Genomic DNA, 17,054 nt, shown 5'->3' on the forward strand with positions numbered 1-17,054 from the left:
GTTTATGAATGAATTCCCAACAGTCTGCAATGGGTGTTACCGGTTGGAGATGTGTCCCTGCACAGGTAGGCGTACTAGTAGGAATAATAGGAATGGCACAACATAGAGTCATAAGAATAGATTATTCTGAATTGTTATTACATTGGGAATGTTACTTAAAACAGTCAGGAGTGGTAGCAGCTCCTCTATAACCACATCATCTCCGGAGTGTTTATCGCCCTTCCTTACCAGGCCAGTGTTTCAGTTGTAGCAATGGGTCTATCTAACTGCAAATAACTGATTAACTTCGGAGCCAGCCTACATGTATTTGATATGATTTTTCATGGGACACCTTAGACCTTTCTTTTATGCCATTAGATAATGGATGTAATATTTGAAAAAAATATTTATGGAAAAACTGTGAAAATTAGGAAAATAAAATATTTTTCCTTTCTTATAATTTTTTTTTCTAACTATTACAAAAGTTTTAAAGACAAAACATTTCTAAAACCATTCCCGTAAACTTGTACCCTGAAAATAGACGCTATTTATGTAATTTATCTACTGGCACATAGTGACATAGTGAGGGGTTGCTTGCTGGATGGGAGATATTTTCCTCCCAGTATGTGCTGCTGGACTGATTGACAGCCAGGTCAGGTCAAGCACCGGACCGGATCTCGCATGCCGGTCTGGGCTTTGCGGACGCCTAGCTGTCTTAAAATCCAGCTACAGCGTGGGAAAGGCTGTCTGTGTTGGGAGGACAGGTTGACTATGTTCTGGACTTGAACCCTTTAAGCGGATCTGTGGCAAGGTGTGAACACACATCAGGACTTGACCACTATACACGGTACCTGCAGCATGGTGTGGACTGAACACCAGGACTTGACTTCTAGTTTCTAGACACGGTAGCCGCAGCACCTGCAGCGTCCCACTAGCTTATGTGAGAACTGCAAAAGCTTTTTGTCATCTTCTGTAATTTCATGCTGCATTGTACTACTGTGTGAAATCCCTTTATACCAGGCTGTCAGGTGCACTACATACATCCACCACTAGATGGGGATAGCACCACAGTATATATAGGACAGTTCAGGCCTAGCTAGGGGAGTTGGGAAGATGTAGTGGTTGCGTGCAGGATTGTGGAGGAGGTAGGAGAGGTCTCCTCTCCTCTCAAGCTCTTTCTCTTGGGCTCCACGGCCCAGAGGAGCCATAGTTGTATCTCAGTACTAAGCCAGGAAGGCAGGGTCAGAAGAAAAGTCTATATTCTACCACTCTTCTGGAGTAGCAAGTGAATCTTGGTCAAGTTTATTGTTAGACAAAGACAAAGGAAGGACAAAGCCATTATTCTGGGCTCTAGGCGCCTTTGTATCTAGGTGTAGGACTTATTAGCTTCTGGCAGCCTCACCGTTATTTTAAGGACAGCTAATATTTCTGTTGCATCGCTTGTGTGTAGAGGACGAGGACTTGAACTACCACAACTGAGACTGAAGCAAGGCAAAGATCTGAACAGGGCCGGCGCCAGCGGCCGGCAAACCCGGGCAAGTGCCGGGGGCCCCCTGCTCCTGGGGGGTCCCACTGTGCCCGCTCACTCCTGAAGCTGTGTCCTGCCTGTTTTGAATTCTAGAGCAGCTTACCCCAGCAATTTTCGCCATGTGCACTGCTCGGGTAAGCGGCGCTAGGACTCAGAACAGGGTAGATGGAGTTTCGGTAGATCCTATGCTAGAATGTAGTTGTTAGAAGGAGGTCTGTGACATCACTGGTCACATGCTCCTTCATGGTCACATGACAAACCCTGACTGCAGCAGCAGCTTGTGGAAGGAGGAGGGGCTGTGTGTGCCTGCAAGCTGCAGAGTGAGGTAGGATGTGCTGCTGGAGTACCAGAACTTCATGAGGGGAAGCATATGGAGCTCATATGTGAGGGGGCAGGAGGAGCACTCAGGGGCAGTGGGGTTCAAGTGGAGTGGAATGGATTCTGGTGCAATTAAGGGGGTTTATCATACAGATCTGGGTGTATTCTGAGGGCCATGATGTCTGTCTGTCCCTGTGTGTGTGCCCCTTTCTGTGTCTGAGGACTCATGCGCACCGGCCATGTGCATCACGGATGCGGACCTATTCACCTAAATGGGTCCGCAATCCCTCAATGGGAAGCACTACGGAGAGCTTCTGTGGTGTTTCTGGCTGTGCCTCCGCACCGCAAAAAAATAGAACATGTTCTTTTTTTTGCGGTGCGGACGGATCATGGACCCATTCAAGTTGAATGGGTCTCAATATGTCCCGGCGGCCGCACGGACGTTGCCAGTGCATTGGGGACCACAAATTGCGGTCCCCAATGCATGCAACGGACGCATAATGGCCGTGTGCATGAGGCCTAAGGCATTGCTTAGACTCCATCCCACAGTCTAGCCAGTGCCTAATGGGTTACAGTTTAGACCACCTTCTGGTACATGTTGATAATTCCCTTTTAAACCCCAGTCCATGTCCCCCCAGTACTGGGAATCAGTGGGAGTCATATTAGAAGGTAACAAAAGGTTGGAGCATAACTAAAGGTGGAATTCCCTTTTAATGCCCCCTTAAGGTGGCCACACATTAGATAGAAGTTGGTTGACGATCGCACAGGTGTCTGTCCCCGTGTGTGTGTGTCTGTCGCTGTGTGTATCTCTCCGTGTGTGTCTCTCCGTGTGTGTGTGTGTCTCTCTGTGTGTGTGTCTCTGTGTTTGTGTGTCTGTGTGTGTGTCTCTGTGTGTGTGTGTCTCTGTGTGTGTGTGTGTCTCTGTGTGTGTGTCTCTGTGTGTGTGTCTCTGTGTGTGTGTCTCTGTGTGTGTGTGTCTCTGTGTGTGTGTCTCTGTGTGTGTGTCTCCCCGTGTGTGTGTCTCTGTGTGTGTCTCTGTGTGTGTCTCTGTGTGTGTGTCTCTGTGTGTGTGTCTCTCCGTGTGTGTGTCTCTCCGTGTGTGTGTCTCTGTGTGTGTGTCTCCCCGTGTGTGTGTGTCTGTGTCTCTGTGTGTGTGTGTGTGTCTCTGTGTGTGTGTCTCTGTGTGTGTGTGTCTCTGTGTGTGTGTCTCTGTGTGTGTGTGTCTCCCCCTGTGTGTGTCTCTGTGTGTGTCTCTGTGTGTGTGTCTCTCTGTGTGTGTCTCTGTGTGTGTGTCTCTGTGTGTGTGTGTCTCTCTGTGTGTGTCTCTGTGTGTGTGTCTCTGTGTGTGTGTCTCTCCGTGTGTGTGTCTCTGTGTGTGTGTCTCTCCGTGTGTGTGTCTCTGTGTGTGTGTCTCTGTGTGTGTGTGTGTCTCTGTCCCTGTGTGTGTGTGTGTCTCTCTGTGTGTGTGTGTCTCTCCCTGTGTGTGTGTGTCTCTCCCTGTGTGTGTGTCTCTCCCTGTGTGTGTGTGTGTGTCTCTCCCTGTGTGTGTCTCTCCCTGTGTGTGTCTGTGTCTCTCCCTGTGTGTGAGTGTCTCTCCCTGTGTGTGTCTCTCCCTGTGTGTGTCTCTCCCTGTGTGTGTCTGTGTCTCTCCCTGTGTGTGTGTGTGTGTCTCTCCCTGTGTGTGTCTCTCCCTGTGTGTGTCTGTGTCTCTCCCTGTGTGTGTGTGTGTGTCTCTCCCTGTGTGTGTCTCTCCCTGTGTGTGTCTCTCCCTGTGTGTGTCTGTGTCTCTCCCTGTGTGTGTGTGTGTGTCTCTCCCTGTGTGTGTGTCTCTCCCTGTGTGTGTGTGTCTCTCCCTGTGTGTGTCTCTCCCTGTGTGTGTCTGTGTCTCTCCCTGTGTGTGTGTGTGTGTCTCTCCCTGTGTGTGTCTCTCCCTGTGTGTGTGTGTCTCTCCCTGTGTGTGTCTCTCCCTGTGTGTGTCTCTCCCTGTGTGTCACCATCACCATGCCCACAGTGATCCTATGTCGACGCAGCTGCATCAGGACGTTCTGTGCGGGGCAAGAAGAGGATGGAAGAGGAGGCAGCGCCGCCAGCATGGAGTCCGTGGGAGAGACACAGGGAGGCACACTAAGGACAAAGGTAAGGCTACCACATGATCTACACTAGTGTTAGCTGTGGTTTTAGATAGGACTACAGGTAACACTACCACATTATTAGCACTAGTGTCAGCTGCAGTTTTACATAGGACTGCAGGTAACACTACTACATTTTCTGTACTCCGATAGCCATGACTGTGTTATCTGAGCTGTTACATAGGACTGCAGGTGATATATACTGTATTATCTGTACTCAGAGAGTTACCACTGTGTAAGGGGGCCCACTGAGACTTTATCGCCCAAGGGCCCACATGAGCCTGGAGCTGAATTCCAGTGAGTACCTAACTAACTACCCTAGCCTGACACATTACTACCAGCACAGCCTGTTACTGGGATTCATCACATCCAACTTGCATGTGTATCAGAGACTGTATTACTACTGGATGTAAACTGTTATCAAGATCCTGGTTACAGTAAAGTTCGCAGTTGGATTTAACCCTGCCTCATTCTTCTATCTCCATACTACCACCACTCTCATCATTTTGCACCATCAAGGTGCTGGCGTCACAACAATACCTAAGTCAGCGGCCCAGCCGCACAAGCACTCAGAAACCCAATCACCATCAAGGGCACCTCGATCACCACCTGGCCGGTGTCCCCTGTAACCGAGTGTGCCCCGGAGAATCCAGTGCTGTTCTCCCCTTCACTGCACTGCTGGCCCAGGGAGGCGTCTGCTAACCGTGAGTGACCGATGAACTGTTGTACCCGTCGGCCCACCGTGAACCTCACGTGTTCTAACCCTGTGGACTGGCACGCTGCACACCCGCAGGCGAAGTGTGAATAAACACTGAATTCTGATAAAGAACAGTTTTTGTGCCTCTGTACTGTGTCCGTTCATCCTGCCTACCAGAGCAAATCCCCACAATATATACAGGTGAAACTTGAAAATTTAGAATATCGTGCAAAGCTCAATTATTTTAGTAATGCAACTTAAAAGGTGAAACTAACATATGAGATAGACTCATTACATGCAAAGTGAGATATTTCAAGCCTTTATTTGTTATAATTTGGATGATTATGGCTTATAGCTTATGAAACTCCAAAGTCACAATTTTGAAGTACCCTTTGCTCAGGGCATATGGATTAATTAGCTTACTAGAGTGTGACAGTTTGAGCCTAGAATATTGAACCTTTTCACAATATTCTAATTTTAAGTTGCATTACTGAAATAAATGGTCTTTTACACAATATTCTAATTTTTCGAGTTTCACCTGTATATATATATATATATATATATATATATACATACACAAACACAGGTCCATATGCTTGTGGTGGGCTCAGCAATGACAGACAAATTTCTGGGGTTAAAAGTCCAAACAGCTTGTGCACAACACAAGATAGTGGGATTCAAGTTCATAAGTCACTTGTATATATCCACATGTGCACGTCATAAACAACAAAAATAAATCACCTTGCTCTCGTCTGGGCGCTAACTATACATTACGCTACCTCACCTATGTATTTCAAGTCCAAACATTTGGGAATCAGGCTTTGCACGGCCTCCCCAGGTCAGGAGGCTCTCATTCCTGTCTTTATCCCCACCTTAATGATCCCATCAGCGACACCTGGGTTTGCCTCAGGCTAGGGGAAAGTTCTGTACTGGAAGGGAGGGAATAGTAGGTCCTTCTACCAACACCTACCCACCATTGCATAAAAATCCAGGCCCATACTACACTTTAAAGAAACTTGACTCAGCAAACTACACTTTGCTAAACCAGGGTACTATGAGTATATATAGCAAATATATACCCCTTAGGTATACCCCTTATTACATGCAATAAATTAACATTGACTAAAGCAATAATACATAAACTCATAGGAGGGCCACCAACTAGGAGTACCAATATGCTAAATAAAATTACAATATAAAAAATTGCAAACAAGGTAGAGCATCGACCACCGTAACGTGCATTTTGCAACCAGGCTTCTGTTTTCTAATGATATTCGATGGATTCATCTAATAATTGTATTTTTATCATGTATCTTTTTATCCTGTGTGTTTTTTGTGGGATTGTGGCTTACAGACGTACACTGGGTACTTTGACTTGTTTTGTAGGCTGTAATATTGGTTTGTATGATGAACTGTAGATGAGGATGTACAGTGGGGTATCCTGGGGATTTGTATTTGTTGCATATGTCCAGTGATTTCCTGCCAAAATAGGCCAAACCTAAAACATATATTTGAAGAGAACCTTAATAATGCAAAGTATTGGAAAAAGTACCGCCAAGGAAAAGTACCTGTAAAGGGTTGCACGCCGTGGTCACAAATCGTTTCTTCTTTCCCCCTGTAGATGGTGGTCGAGTCATTTCCTCTACAGTTCAGAGATGAGTCAGATGACGGGCACCCATCCAGACTGACCCTGACGGCAGAGGTGGACACTGATGCGAGGTTAATTGTTACACCTCTTGTAAAACTGATGTCCTTCAAGCAACCACCAAAACCTGGAATGAAGAGGAGAAACATGTTAGTTGCAAACCACAACATGACCAGACATGAGCAAAAGCTCCACCTTATCTTCTATCATCTCAGGAATAAAACATTTTCTGAAATTACTCCTCAGATCCCTTCCTGCATCTTCTGAGGCCTTTTTCTCTTCATCTAAAAATCACTTAGCGTACTGGTGACCACTTCCACCATACATCTAATATGTGTGGTCAGCAGTAGAGATACCTGGATTAAGAACTGCTTGCTGGTTCTTGGGTGACTCCCGGCAGCACTCTGGAGCTTCACTATGACATAATTAAGATAAATTAACTCCACGAGTCTGGCCCAAAGTTGAATTTTTCACAAACATGGATGCACCACCCATTAGACATCCCCTAGGTGAGAATTTCACCTCTAGCAGCACCCTACCCTGTCAGGGCAGCATTTTGACATAGATATAGTCTAAGATTCTACATTCCCACCTCCAAGTTGAAGTGTGGTTGGAACACCATTTTAATTTTTTTCTCAAGGAGCAAAAAGAAGCATCTTTATAAAAACATCCAGTAAGTCCAAGGGCAAGACACTGAATGTCCAGAGGGGCTTGTTACTGAAGAAGAGCACAGGAGTTAAGGCCACATATAGATGTGTTCACGTTAGATTGAATTTGGTTAAGGACTCAGATTTCTCAGGAAACCAATGCAATAGAATAGCGCAACATGCTACCAAAATCTTTAACAGGCTGCATTTCACAACACTACTATGGGAGGTCTAGGGAGTCCTATTACTACTAGGGACATTATAGGGAGCTTGGTTAATACTAGGAGCACTACAGGAGCCTTATTCCTCTTTGAGCCAATCTGTGAGAGCATATTACTATTGGGGCCACTATAGAGAGCATTTTCACTACTGAGGGAACTACATATGGGAGCCTGATTACTAGTAGAGGCACTACAGAGTGGAGCCACTCTGGGAGAGCATATTAGTACTGGGGCCACTATAGAGGCTATTATTAATACTTGGGCCACTTAGGGGGCATTATTATTACCCTACTATAGGGGTCACTATTTTTTCTGTAGTATGGGGAGGATAATGGAAAAGTGAGGAACCTAAGATGTCTGTGTGGCAAATCCTGCAGAGATGAGATGTGGCTGTATTTTGTGGTGTACTATGGTATTGCAGACCCTGCTTACTTATATCAGTCCCACTTACTTGTATTGGCCTAACTCTTCTGTCAATTTGAACATGCCTACAACATAGGGCAACTTTTGTGTTTTTCTACAAGACCAATTTAAAGGGGTTGTCCGGGTTCAGAGCTACTCTTATTTTCACCCAGGCAGCACCCCTGATGTTGGCCCTCCCTTGCCCTGCGCTAGATCGCTGCTGACCTTTGGTTTTTGCTCTGATATGCATTGTCAGCTGAGAGACTTTATATAATGATTGCCGAAACGCGTCCTGGTTGTAGGACCATTTCTACTTATGGAATAAACAGTTTACCTGCATCAAGACACAGCTGCTGGGAGTCTTTCTTAATTGAGAGACTTTATATAGACAGGGCTGTGTCTTTCCAAATCATGTCCAATCAACTGAATTCACCACAGATAAATCCAATCAAGTTGTAATAACATCACAAAGATGATCAAGAGAAATGGGGGGGGCCCCCAGAGTTAAATATCAAGTGTTACAGCAAAGGGTCAGAATACCCTTCATAATACCTTTGCAAAAGAAGAGATGGCGGCTGAGCGAACAAGTGGATTAAGGTGAGTTAAATTATTTTTTTAACCCCTCCAGCCCTATTGTACTATGCATTCTGTACTACAATGCTTAGTAGAAGGTCAATTGAGGGTTAAAATATATATTTTTTTAATTAACTCACCTCCTCCTCTTGATCGCGTAGTTGTCGATCTCTTCTTACTTCTTTAATCATGAGCTGCCGGCTAAAGGACCTGTGGTAACGTCACATCACATGGCCCAATCACATGGTCCATCACCGTGGTGATGGACCATGTGATTGGACCATGTGATGAGCTCAGTGACGTCACAACAGGTCCTTTGACAGGTCCTGAAGAAAGAACAGAAGAGCGGCAACTACGCGATCAATTGGAGGAGGTGAGTTAATTATTTTATTTTTTTTAACCCTCAATAGACCTTCTACTAATCATTCTGTATTAAAGAAAGCTAATGATCGGAAAATAATAATGATCGGGTCTCCATCCCGATCGTCACCTAGCAACCGTGCGTGAAAATTGCACCGCATCCGCACTTGCTTGCGATTTTCATGCAGCCCCATTTACTTCTATGGGGCCTGCGCTGCGTGAAAAACGCACAAAATAGAGCATGCTGCGATTTTCACGCAACGCACAAGTGATGCGTAAAAAAGTCACCGCTCATGTGCACAGCCCCATAGAAATGAATGGGTCTGGATTCTGTGCGGGTGCAATGCGTTCAACTCACGCATTGCACCCGCGCGGAAAACTCGCCCGTGTAAAAGGGGCCTAAGTCAAAGCCTGTTTTCAATTGCACCATATTGTGTCAGTGAAAAACGGATCTGTCCCCATTGACTTACATTGTAAGTCCGGACGGATCCGTTTGGCTCCGCATAGTCAGAAGGTCACCAAAACGCTGCAAGCTGCATTTTAGTGACCGTCTAAAAAACGCAACGGAGACCAAACGCAGCCAAATTGATGCATTCTGAACGGATCCGCATTGGGGCTGAACTGATCCGTTTTGTGAGAGCCCTGAAACGGATCTCACAGGCGGACCCAGAAACGGCAGTGTGAAAGTAGCCTAAGTCTTTGTTGCAGAGTATTGCTTGACATTTGGTGTAACTCTTCGGGATATAGTCTATGGTTTTACATAGGAATTCTGCTAAACCTATTGTGTTATCTTTACTCCATGAGTTATTATGGAGGACAGAAAAACAAGTTACAAATTGGCCCCTGTTACAGGTAACCGTGCGACTTTATGTGTTAACTACCCTTCTGGACATGTCTTCATGCTCTTCACCTCTACAGATAAATGAGATTGAAAACTCAGGACTAACGAAATAACCAGGATGCCCTGCGCCATTCAATTACATTGTGACAATGACAATGATCTGAAAACTGTTATTGATGTGTCCATCCCTTGTAATTACATTTCATATACAGCTTCTTTATCATTGACGCCTCCCCTGCTTTATCTACTGGTCATATGCTCATCATTGTATGAATTATTCCTAATTAAGGCCAGGAATTAAAATGTTCCAACTTCATATAAATAAAAGCTGATCTCATGAACTGTGCCGGGTGCATGGAGGCAGACATGACCGTGCATAGATTTAAATACATTATTTGGAGTTGGATTTTGCAGCTTGTTTGATAAGATTAGGTGACAGGAGTGTGTGGGACACATAAAATAGAGATGTTACACAATACACGGTATAATGTACCAGTCATATAACACATGGTATAATGTACCAGTCATATAACACATGGTATAATGTACCAGTCATATAACAGATAGTATAACGTACCAGTCATATAACACATAGTATAATGTACCAGTCATATAACACACGGTATAATGTACCAGTCATATAACACATGCTATAATGTACCAGTCATATAACACATGGTATAATGTACCAGTCATATAACACATAGTTTAATGTACCAGTCATATAACACATAGTATAATGTACCAGTCATATAACACATGATATAACGTACCAGTCATATAACACATGGTATAACGTACCAGTCATATAACACATAGTATAATGTACCAGTCATATAACACATGGTATAACGTACCAGTCATATAACACATAGTATAATGTACCAGTCATATAACACATAGTATAACGTACCAGTCATATAACAGATAGTATAATGTACCTGTCATATAACACATGCTATAACGTACCAGTCATATAACACATAGTATAATGTACCAGTCATATAACACATAGTATAACGTACCAGTCATATAACACATAGTATAATGTACCAGTCATATAACACATGGTATAATGTACCAGTCATATAACACATAGTATAATGTACCAGTCATATAACACATAGTATAACGTACCAGTCATATAACACATGGTATAACGTACCAGTCATATAACACACGGTATAATGTACCAGTCATATAACACATGGTATAATGTACCAGTCATATAACACACGGTATAAAATACCAGTCATATAACACATAGTATAACGTACCAGTCATATAACACATAGTATAACGTACCAGTCATATAACACATAGTATAACGTACCAGTCATATAACACATGGTATAATGTACCAGTCATATAACACATGGTATAATGTACCAGTCATATAACACACGGTATAATGTACCAGTCATATAACACATAGTATAATGTACCAGTCATATAACACATGGTATAACGTACCAGTCATATAACACACGGTATAATGTACCAGTCATATAACACATAGTATAATGTACCAGTCATATAACACATAGTATAATGTACCAGTCATATAACACATAGTATAACGTACCAGTCATATAACACATGGTATAATGTACCAGTCATATAACACATAGTATAACGTACCAGTCATATAACACATGGTATAATGTACCAGTCATATAACACATAGTATAATGTACCAGTCATATAACACATAGTATAACGTACCAGTCATATAACACATGGTATAATGTACCAGTCATATAACACACGGTATAATGTACCAGTCATATAACACATGGTATAACGTACCAGTCATATAACACACGGTATAACGTACCAGTCATATAACACACAGTATAATGTACCAGTCATATAACACATAGTATAACGTACCAGTCATATAACACATGGTATAACGTACCAGTCATATAACACATGGTATAATGTACAAGTCATATAACACATAGTATAACGTACCAGTCATATAACACATGGTATAATGTACCAGTCATATAACACATGGTATAATGTACCAGTCATATAACACACGGTATAATGTACCAGTCATATAACACATAGTATAATGTACCAGTTATATAACACATAGTATAACGTACCAGTCATATAACACACGGTATAATGTACCAGTCATATAACACATAGTATAACGTACCAGTCATATAACACATAGTATAATGTACCAGTCATATAACACATGGTATAATGTACCAGTCATATAACACATAGTATAATGTACCAGTCATATAACACATAGTATAACGTACCAGTCATATAACACATGGTATAACGTACCAGTCATATAACACATAGTATAATGTACCAGTCATATAACACATAGTATAACGTACCAGTCATATAACACATGGTATAATGTACCAGTCATATAACACATGGTATAATGTACCAGTCATATAACACATAGTATAATGTACCAGTCATATAACACATGGTATAATGTACCAGTCATATAACACATGGTATAACGTACCAGTCATATAACACATGGTATAATGTACCAGTCATATAACACATGGTATAACGTACCAGTCATATAACACACGGTATAATGTACCAGTCATATAACACATAGTATAACGTACCAGTCATATAACACACGGTATAAAATACCAGTCATATAACACATAGTATAACGTACCAGTCATATAACACATAGTATAACGTACCAGTCATATAACACATAGTATAACGTACCAGTCATATAACACATGGTATAATGTACCAGTCATATAACACATGGTATAATGTACCAGTCATATAACACACGGTATAATGTACCAGTCATATAACACATAGTATAATGTACCAGTCATATAACACATGGTATAACGTACCAGTCATATAACACACGGTATAATGTACCAGTCATATAACACATAGTATAATGTACCAGTCATATAACACATAGTATAACGTACCAGTCATATAACACATGGTATAATGTACCAGTCATATAACACATAGTATAACGTACCAGTCATATAACACATGGTATAATGTACCAGTCATATAACACATAGTATAATGTACCAGTCATATAACACATAGTATAACGTACCAGTCATATAACACATGGTATAATGTACCAGTCATATAACACACGGTATAATGTACCAGTCATATAACACATGGTATAACGTACCAGTCATATAACACACGGTATAACGTACCAGTCATATAACACACAGTATAATGTACCAGTCATATAACACATAGTATAACGTACCAGTCATATAACACATGGTATAACGTACCAGTCATATAACACATGGTATAATGTACAAGTCATATAACACATAGTATAACGTACCAGTCATATAACACATGGTATAATGTACCAGTCATATAACACATGGTATAATGTACCAGTCATATAACACACGGTATAATGTACCAGTCATATAACACATAGTATAATGTACCAGTCATATAACACATAGTATAACGTACCAGTCATATAACACACAGTATAATGTACCAGTCATATAACACATAGTATAACGTACCAGTCATATAACACATGGTATAATGTACCAGTCATATAACACATGGTATAATGTACCAGTCATATAACACATAGTATAATGTACCAGTCATATAACACATGGTATAATGTACCAGTCATATAACACATAGTATAATGTACCAGTCATATAACACATAGTATAACGTACCAGTCATATAACACATGGTATAACGTACCAGTCATATAACACATGGTATAATGTACCAGTCATATAACACATAGTATAATGTACCAGTCATATAACACATAGTATAACGTACCAGTCATATAACACATGGTATAATGTACCAGTCATATAACACATGGTATAATGTACCAGTCATATAACACATAGTATAATGTACCAGTCATATAACACATGGTATAATGTACCAGTCATATAACACATGGTATAACGTACCAGTCATATAACACATGGTATAATGTACCAGTCATATAACACATGGTATAATGTACCAGTCATATAACACATAGTATAACGTACCAGTCATATAACACATGGTATAATGTACCAGTCATATAACACATAGTATAATGTACCAGTCATATAACACATAGTATAACGTACCAGTCATATAACACATGGTATAATGTACCAGTCATATAACACATGGTATAATGTACCAGTCATATAACACACGGTATAATGTACCAGTCATATAACACATAGTATAATGTACCAGTCATATAACACATGGTATAACGTACCAGTCATATAACACACGGTATAATGTACCAGTCATATAACACATAGTATAACGTACCAGTCATATAACACATGGTATAATGTACCAGTCATATAACACATAGTATAATGTACCAGTCATATAACACATGGTATAATGTACCAGTCATATAACACATAGTATAATGTACCAGTCATATAAAACATGGTATAACGTACCAGTCATATAACACATAGTATAATGTACCAGTCATATAACACATAGTATAATGTACCAGTCATATAACACATAGTATAATGTACCAGTCATATAACACACGGTATAATGTACCAGTCATATAACACACGGTATAATGTACCAGTCATATAACACATGGTATAATGTACCAGTCATTTAACACATGGTATAATGTACCAGTCATATAACACATGGTATAATGTACCAGTCATATAACACATAGTATAATGTACCAGTCATATAACACATAGTATAACGTACCAGTCATATAACACATGGTATAATGTACCAGTCATATAACACATGATATAATGTACCAGTCATATAACACATGGTATAACGTACCAGTCATATAACACACGGTATAATGTACCAGTCATATAACACATGGTATAACGTACCAGTCATATAACACATAGTATAATGTACCAGTCATATAACACACGGTATAATGTACCAGTCATATAACACATGGTATAATGTACCAGTCATATAACAAATAGCATAACGTACCAGTCATATAACACATGGTATAACGTACCAGTCATATAACACACGGTATAATGTACCAGTCATATAACACATAGTATAATGTACCAGTCATATAACACATGGTATAACGTACCAGTCATATAACACACGGTATAATGTACCAGTCATATAACACATAGTATAATGTACCAGTCATATAACACATGGTATAACGTACCAGTCATATAACACACGGTATAATGTACCAGTCATATAACACACGGTATAATGTACCAGTCATATAACACATAGTATAATGTACCAGTCATATAACACATAGTATAACGTACCAGTCATATAACACATGATATAACGTACCAGTCATATAACACATAGTATAACGTACCAGTCATATAACACACGGTATAATGTACCAGTCATATAACACATGATATAACGTACCAGTCATATAACACATAGTATAACGTACCAGTCATATAACACATAGTATAATGTACCAGTCATATAACACATGATATAACGTACCAGTCATATAACACACGGTATAATGTACCAGTCATATAACACATAGTATAACGTACCAGTCATATAACACATAGTATAATGTACCAGTCATATAACACATAGTATAACGTACCAGTCATATAACACATGATATAACGTACCAGTCATATAACACATAGTATAACGTACCAGTCATATAACACACGGTATAATGTACCAGTCATATAACACATAGTATAATGTACCAGTCATATAAAACATGATATAACGTACCAGTCATATAACACATAGTATAACGTACCAGTCATATAACACACGGTATAATGTACCAGTCATATAACACATAGTATAACGTACCAGTCATATAACACATGATATAACGTACCAGTCATATAACACATAGTATAACGTACCAGTCATATAACACACGGTATAATGTACCAGTCATATAACACATAGTATAACGTACCAGTCATATAACACATGGTATAATGTACCAGTCATATAACACATAGTATAACGTACCAGTCATATAACACACGGTATAATGTACCAGTCATATAACACATGGTGTAATGTACCAGTCATATAACACATAGCATAACGTACCAGTCATATAACACATGGTGTAATGTACCAGTCATATAACACACGGTATAATGTACCAGTCATATAACACATGGTATAACGTACCAGTCATATAACACATAGTATAATGTACCAGTCATATAACACACGGTATAATGTACCAGTCATATAACACATGGTATAATGTACCAGTCATATAACACATGGTATAACGTACCAGTCATATAACACATGGTATAATGTACCAGTCATATAACACATGATATAACGTACCAGTCATATAACACACGGTATAATGTACCAGTCATATAACAAATAGCATAACGTACCAGTCATATAACACATAGTATAATGTACCAGTCATATAACACACGGTATAATGTACCAGTCATATAACACATAGTATAATGTACCAGTCATATAACACATGGTATAACGTACCAGTCATATAACACACGGTATAATGTACCAGTCATATAACACATAGTATAATGTACCAGTCATATAACACATGGTATAACGTACCAGTCATATAACACACGGTATAATGTACCAGTCATATAACACACGGTATAATGTACCAGTCATATAACACATAGTATAATGTACCAGTCATATAACACATAGTATAACGTACCAGTCATATAACACATGATATAACGTACCAGTCATATAACACATAGTATAACGTACCAGTCATATAACACACGGTATAATGTACCAGTCATATAACACATAGTATAACGTACCAGTCATATAACACATGATATAATGTACCAGTCATATAACACATAGTATAATGTACCAGTCATATAACACATAGTATAACGTACCAGTCATATAACACATGATATAACGTACCAGTCATATAACACATAGTATAACGTACCAGTCATATAACACACGGTATAATGTACCAGTCATATAACACATAGTATAATGTACCAGTCATATAAAACATGATATAACGTACCAGTCATATAACACATAGTATAACGTACCAGTCATATAACACACGGTATAATGTACCAGTCATATAACACATAGTATAACGTACCAGTCATATAACACATGATATAACGTACCAGTCATATAACACATAGTATAACGTACCAGTCATATAACACACGGTATAATGTACCAGTCATATAACACATAGTATAACGTACCAGTCATATAACACATGGTATAATGTACCAGTCATATAACACATAGTATAACGTACCAGTCATATAACACACGGTATAATGTACCAGTCATATAACACATGGTGTAATGTACCAGTCATATAACACATAGCATAACGTACCAGTCATATAACACATGGTGTAATGTACCAGTCATATAACACATGGTATAATGTACCAGTCATATAACACACGGTATAATGTACCAGTCATATAACACATGGTGTAATGTACCAGTCATATAACACATAGTATAATGTACCAGTCATATAACACATAGTATAATGTACCAGTCATATAACACATGGTATAACGTACCAGTCATATAACACATAGTATAACGTACCAGTCATATAACACATAGTATAATGTACCAGTCATATAACACACGGTATAATGTACCAGTCATATAACACATAGTATAATGTACCAGTCATATAACACATAGTATAATG

General features: G+C 39.9%; 1 protein-coding gene across 1 annotated transcript in view; it reads right to left on the reverse strand.

Annotated features, from left to right (window-relative positions):
• USH2A (usherin) overlaps window positions 1-17,054 on the reverse strand; it is a 1,179,609-nt gene that overhangs the window by 614,880 nt on the left and 547,675 nt on the right. Inside the window, exon 27 of the mRNA XM_040430191.1 lies at window positions 6,220-6,423. Within this exon, the coding sequence (XP_040286125.1) occupies window positions 6,220-6,423 (204 nt within the window). The remainder of the gene's footprint in view (window positions 1-6,219; window positions 6,424-17,054) is intronic.

The sequence above is a fragment of the Bufo bufo genome, chromosome 4, assembly GCF_905171765.1.
Source record: "Bufo bufo chromosome 4, aBufBuf1.1, whole genome shotgun sequence".
NCBI classification, from domain to species: domain Eukaryota; kingdom Metazoa; phylum Chordata; class Amphibia; order Anura; family Bufonidae; genus Bufo; species Bufo bufo.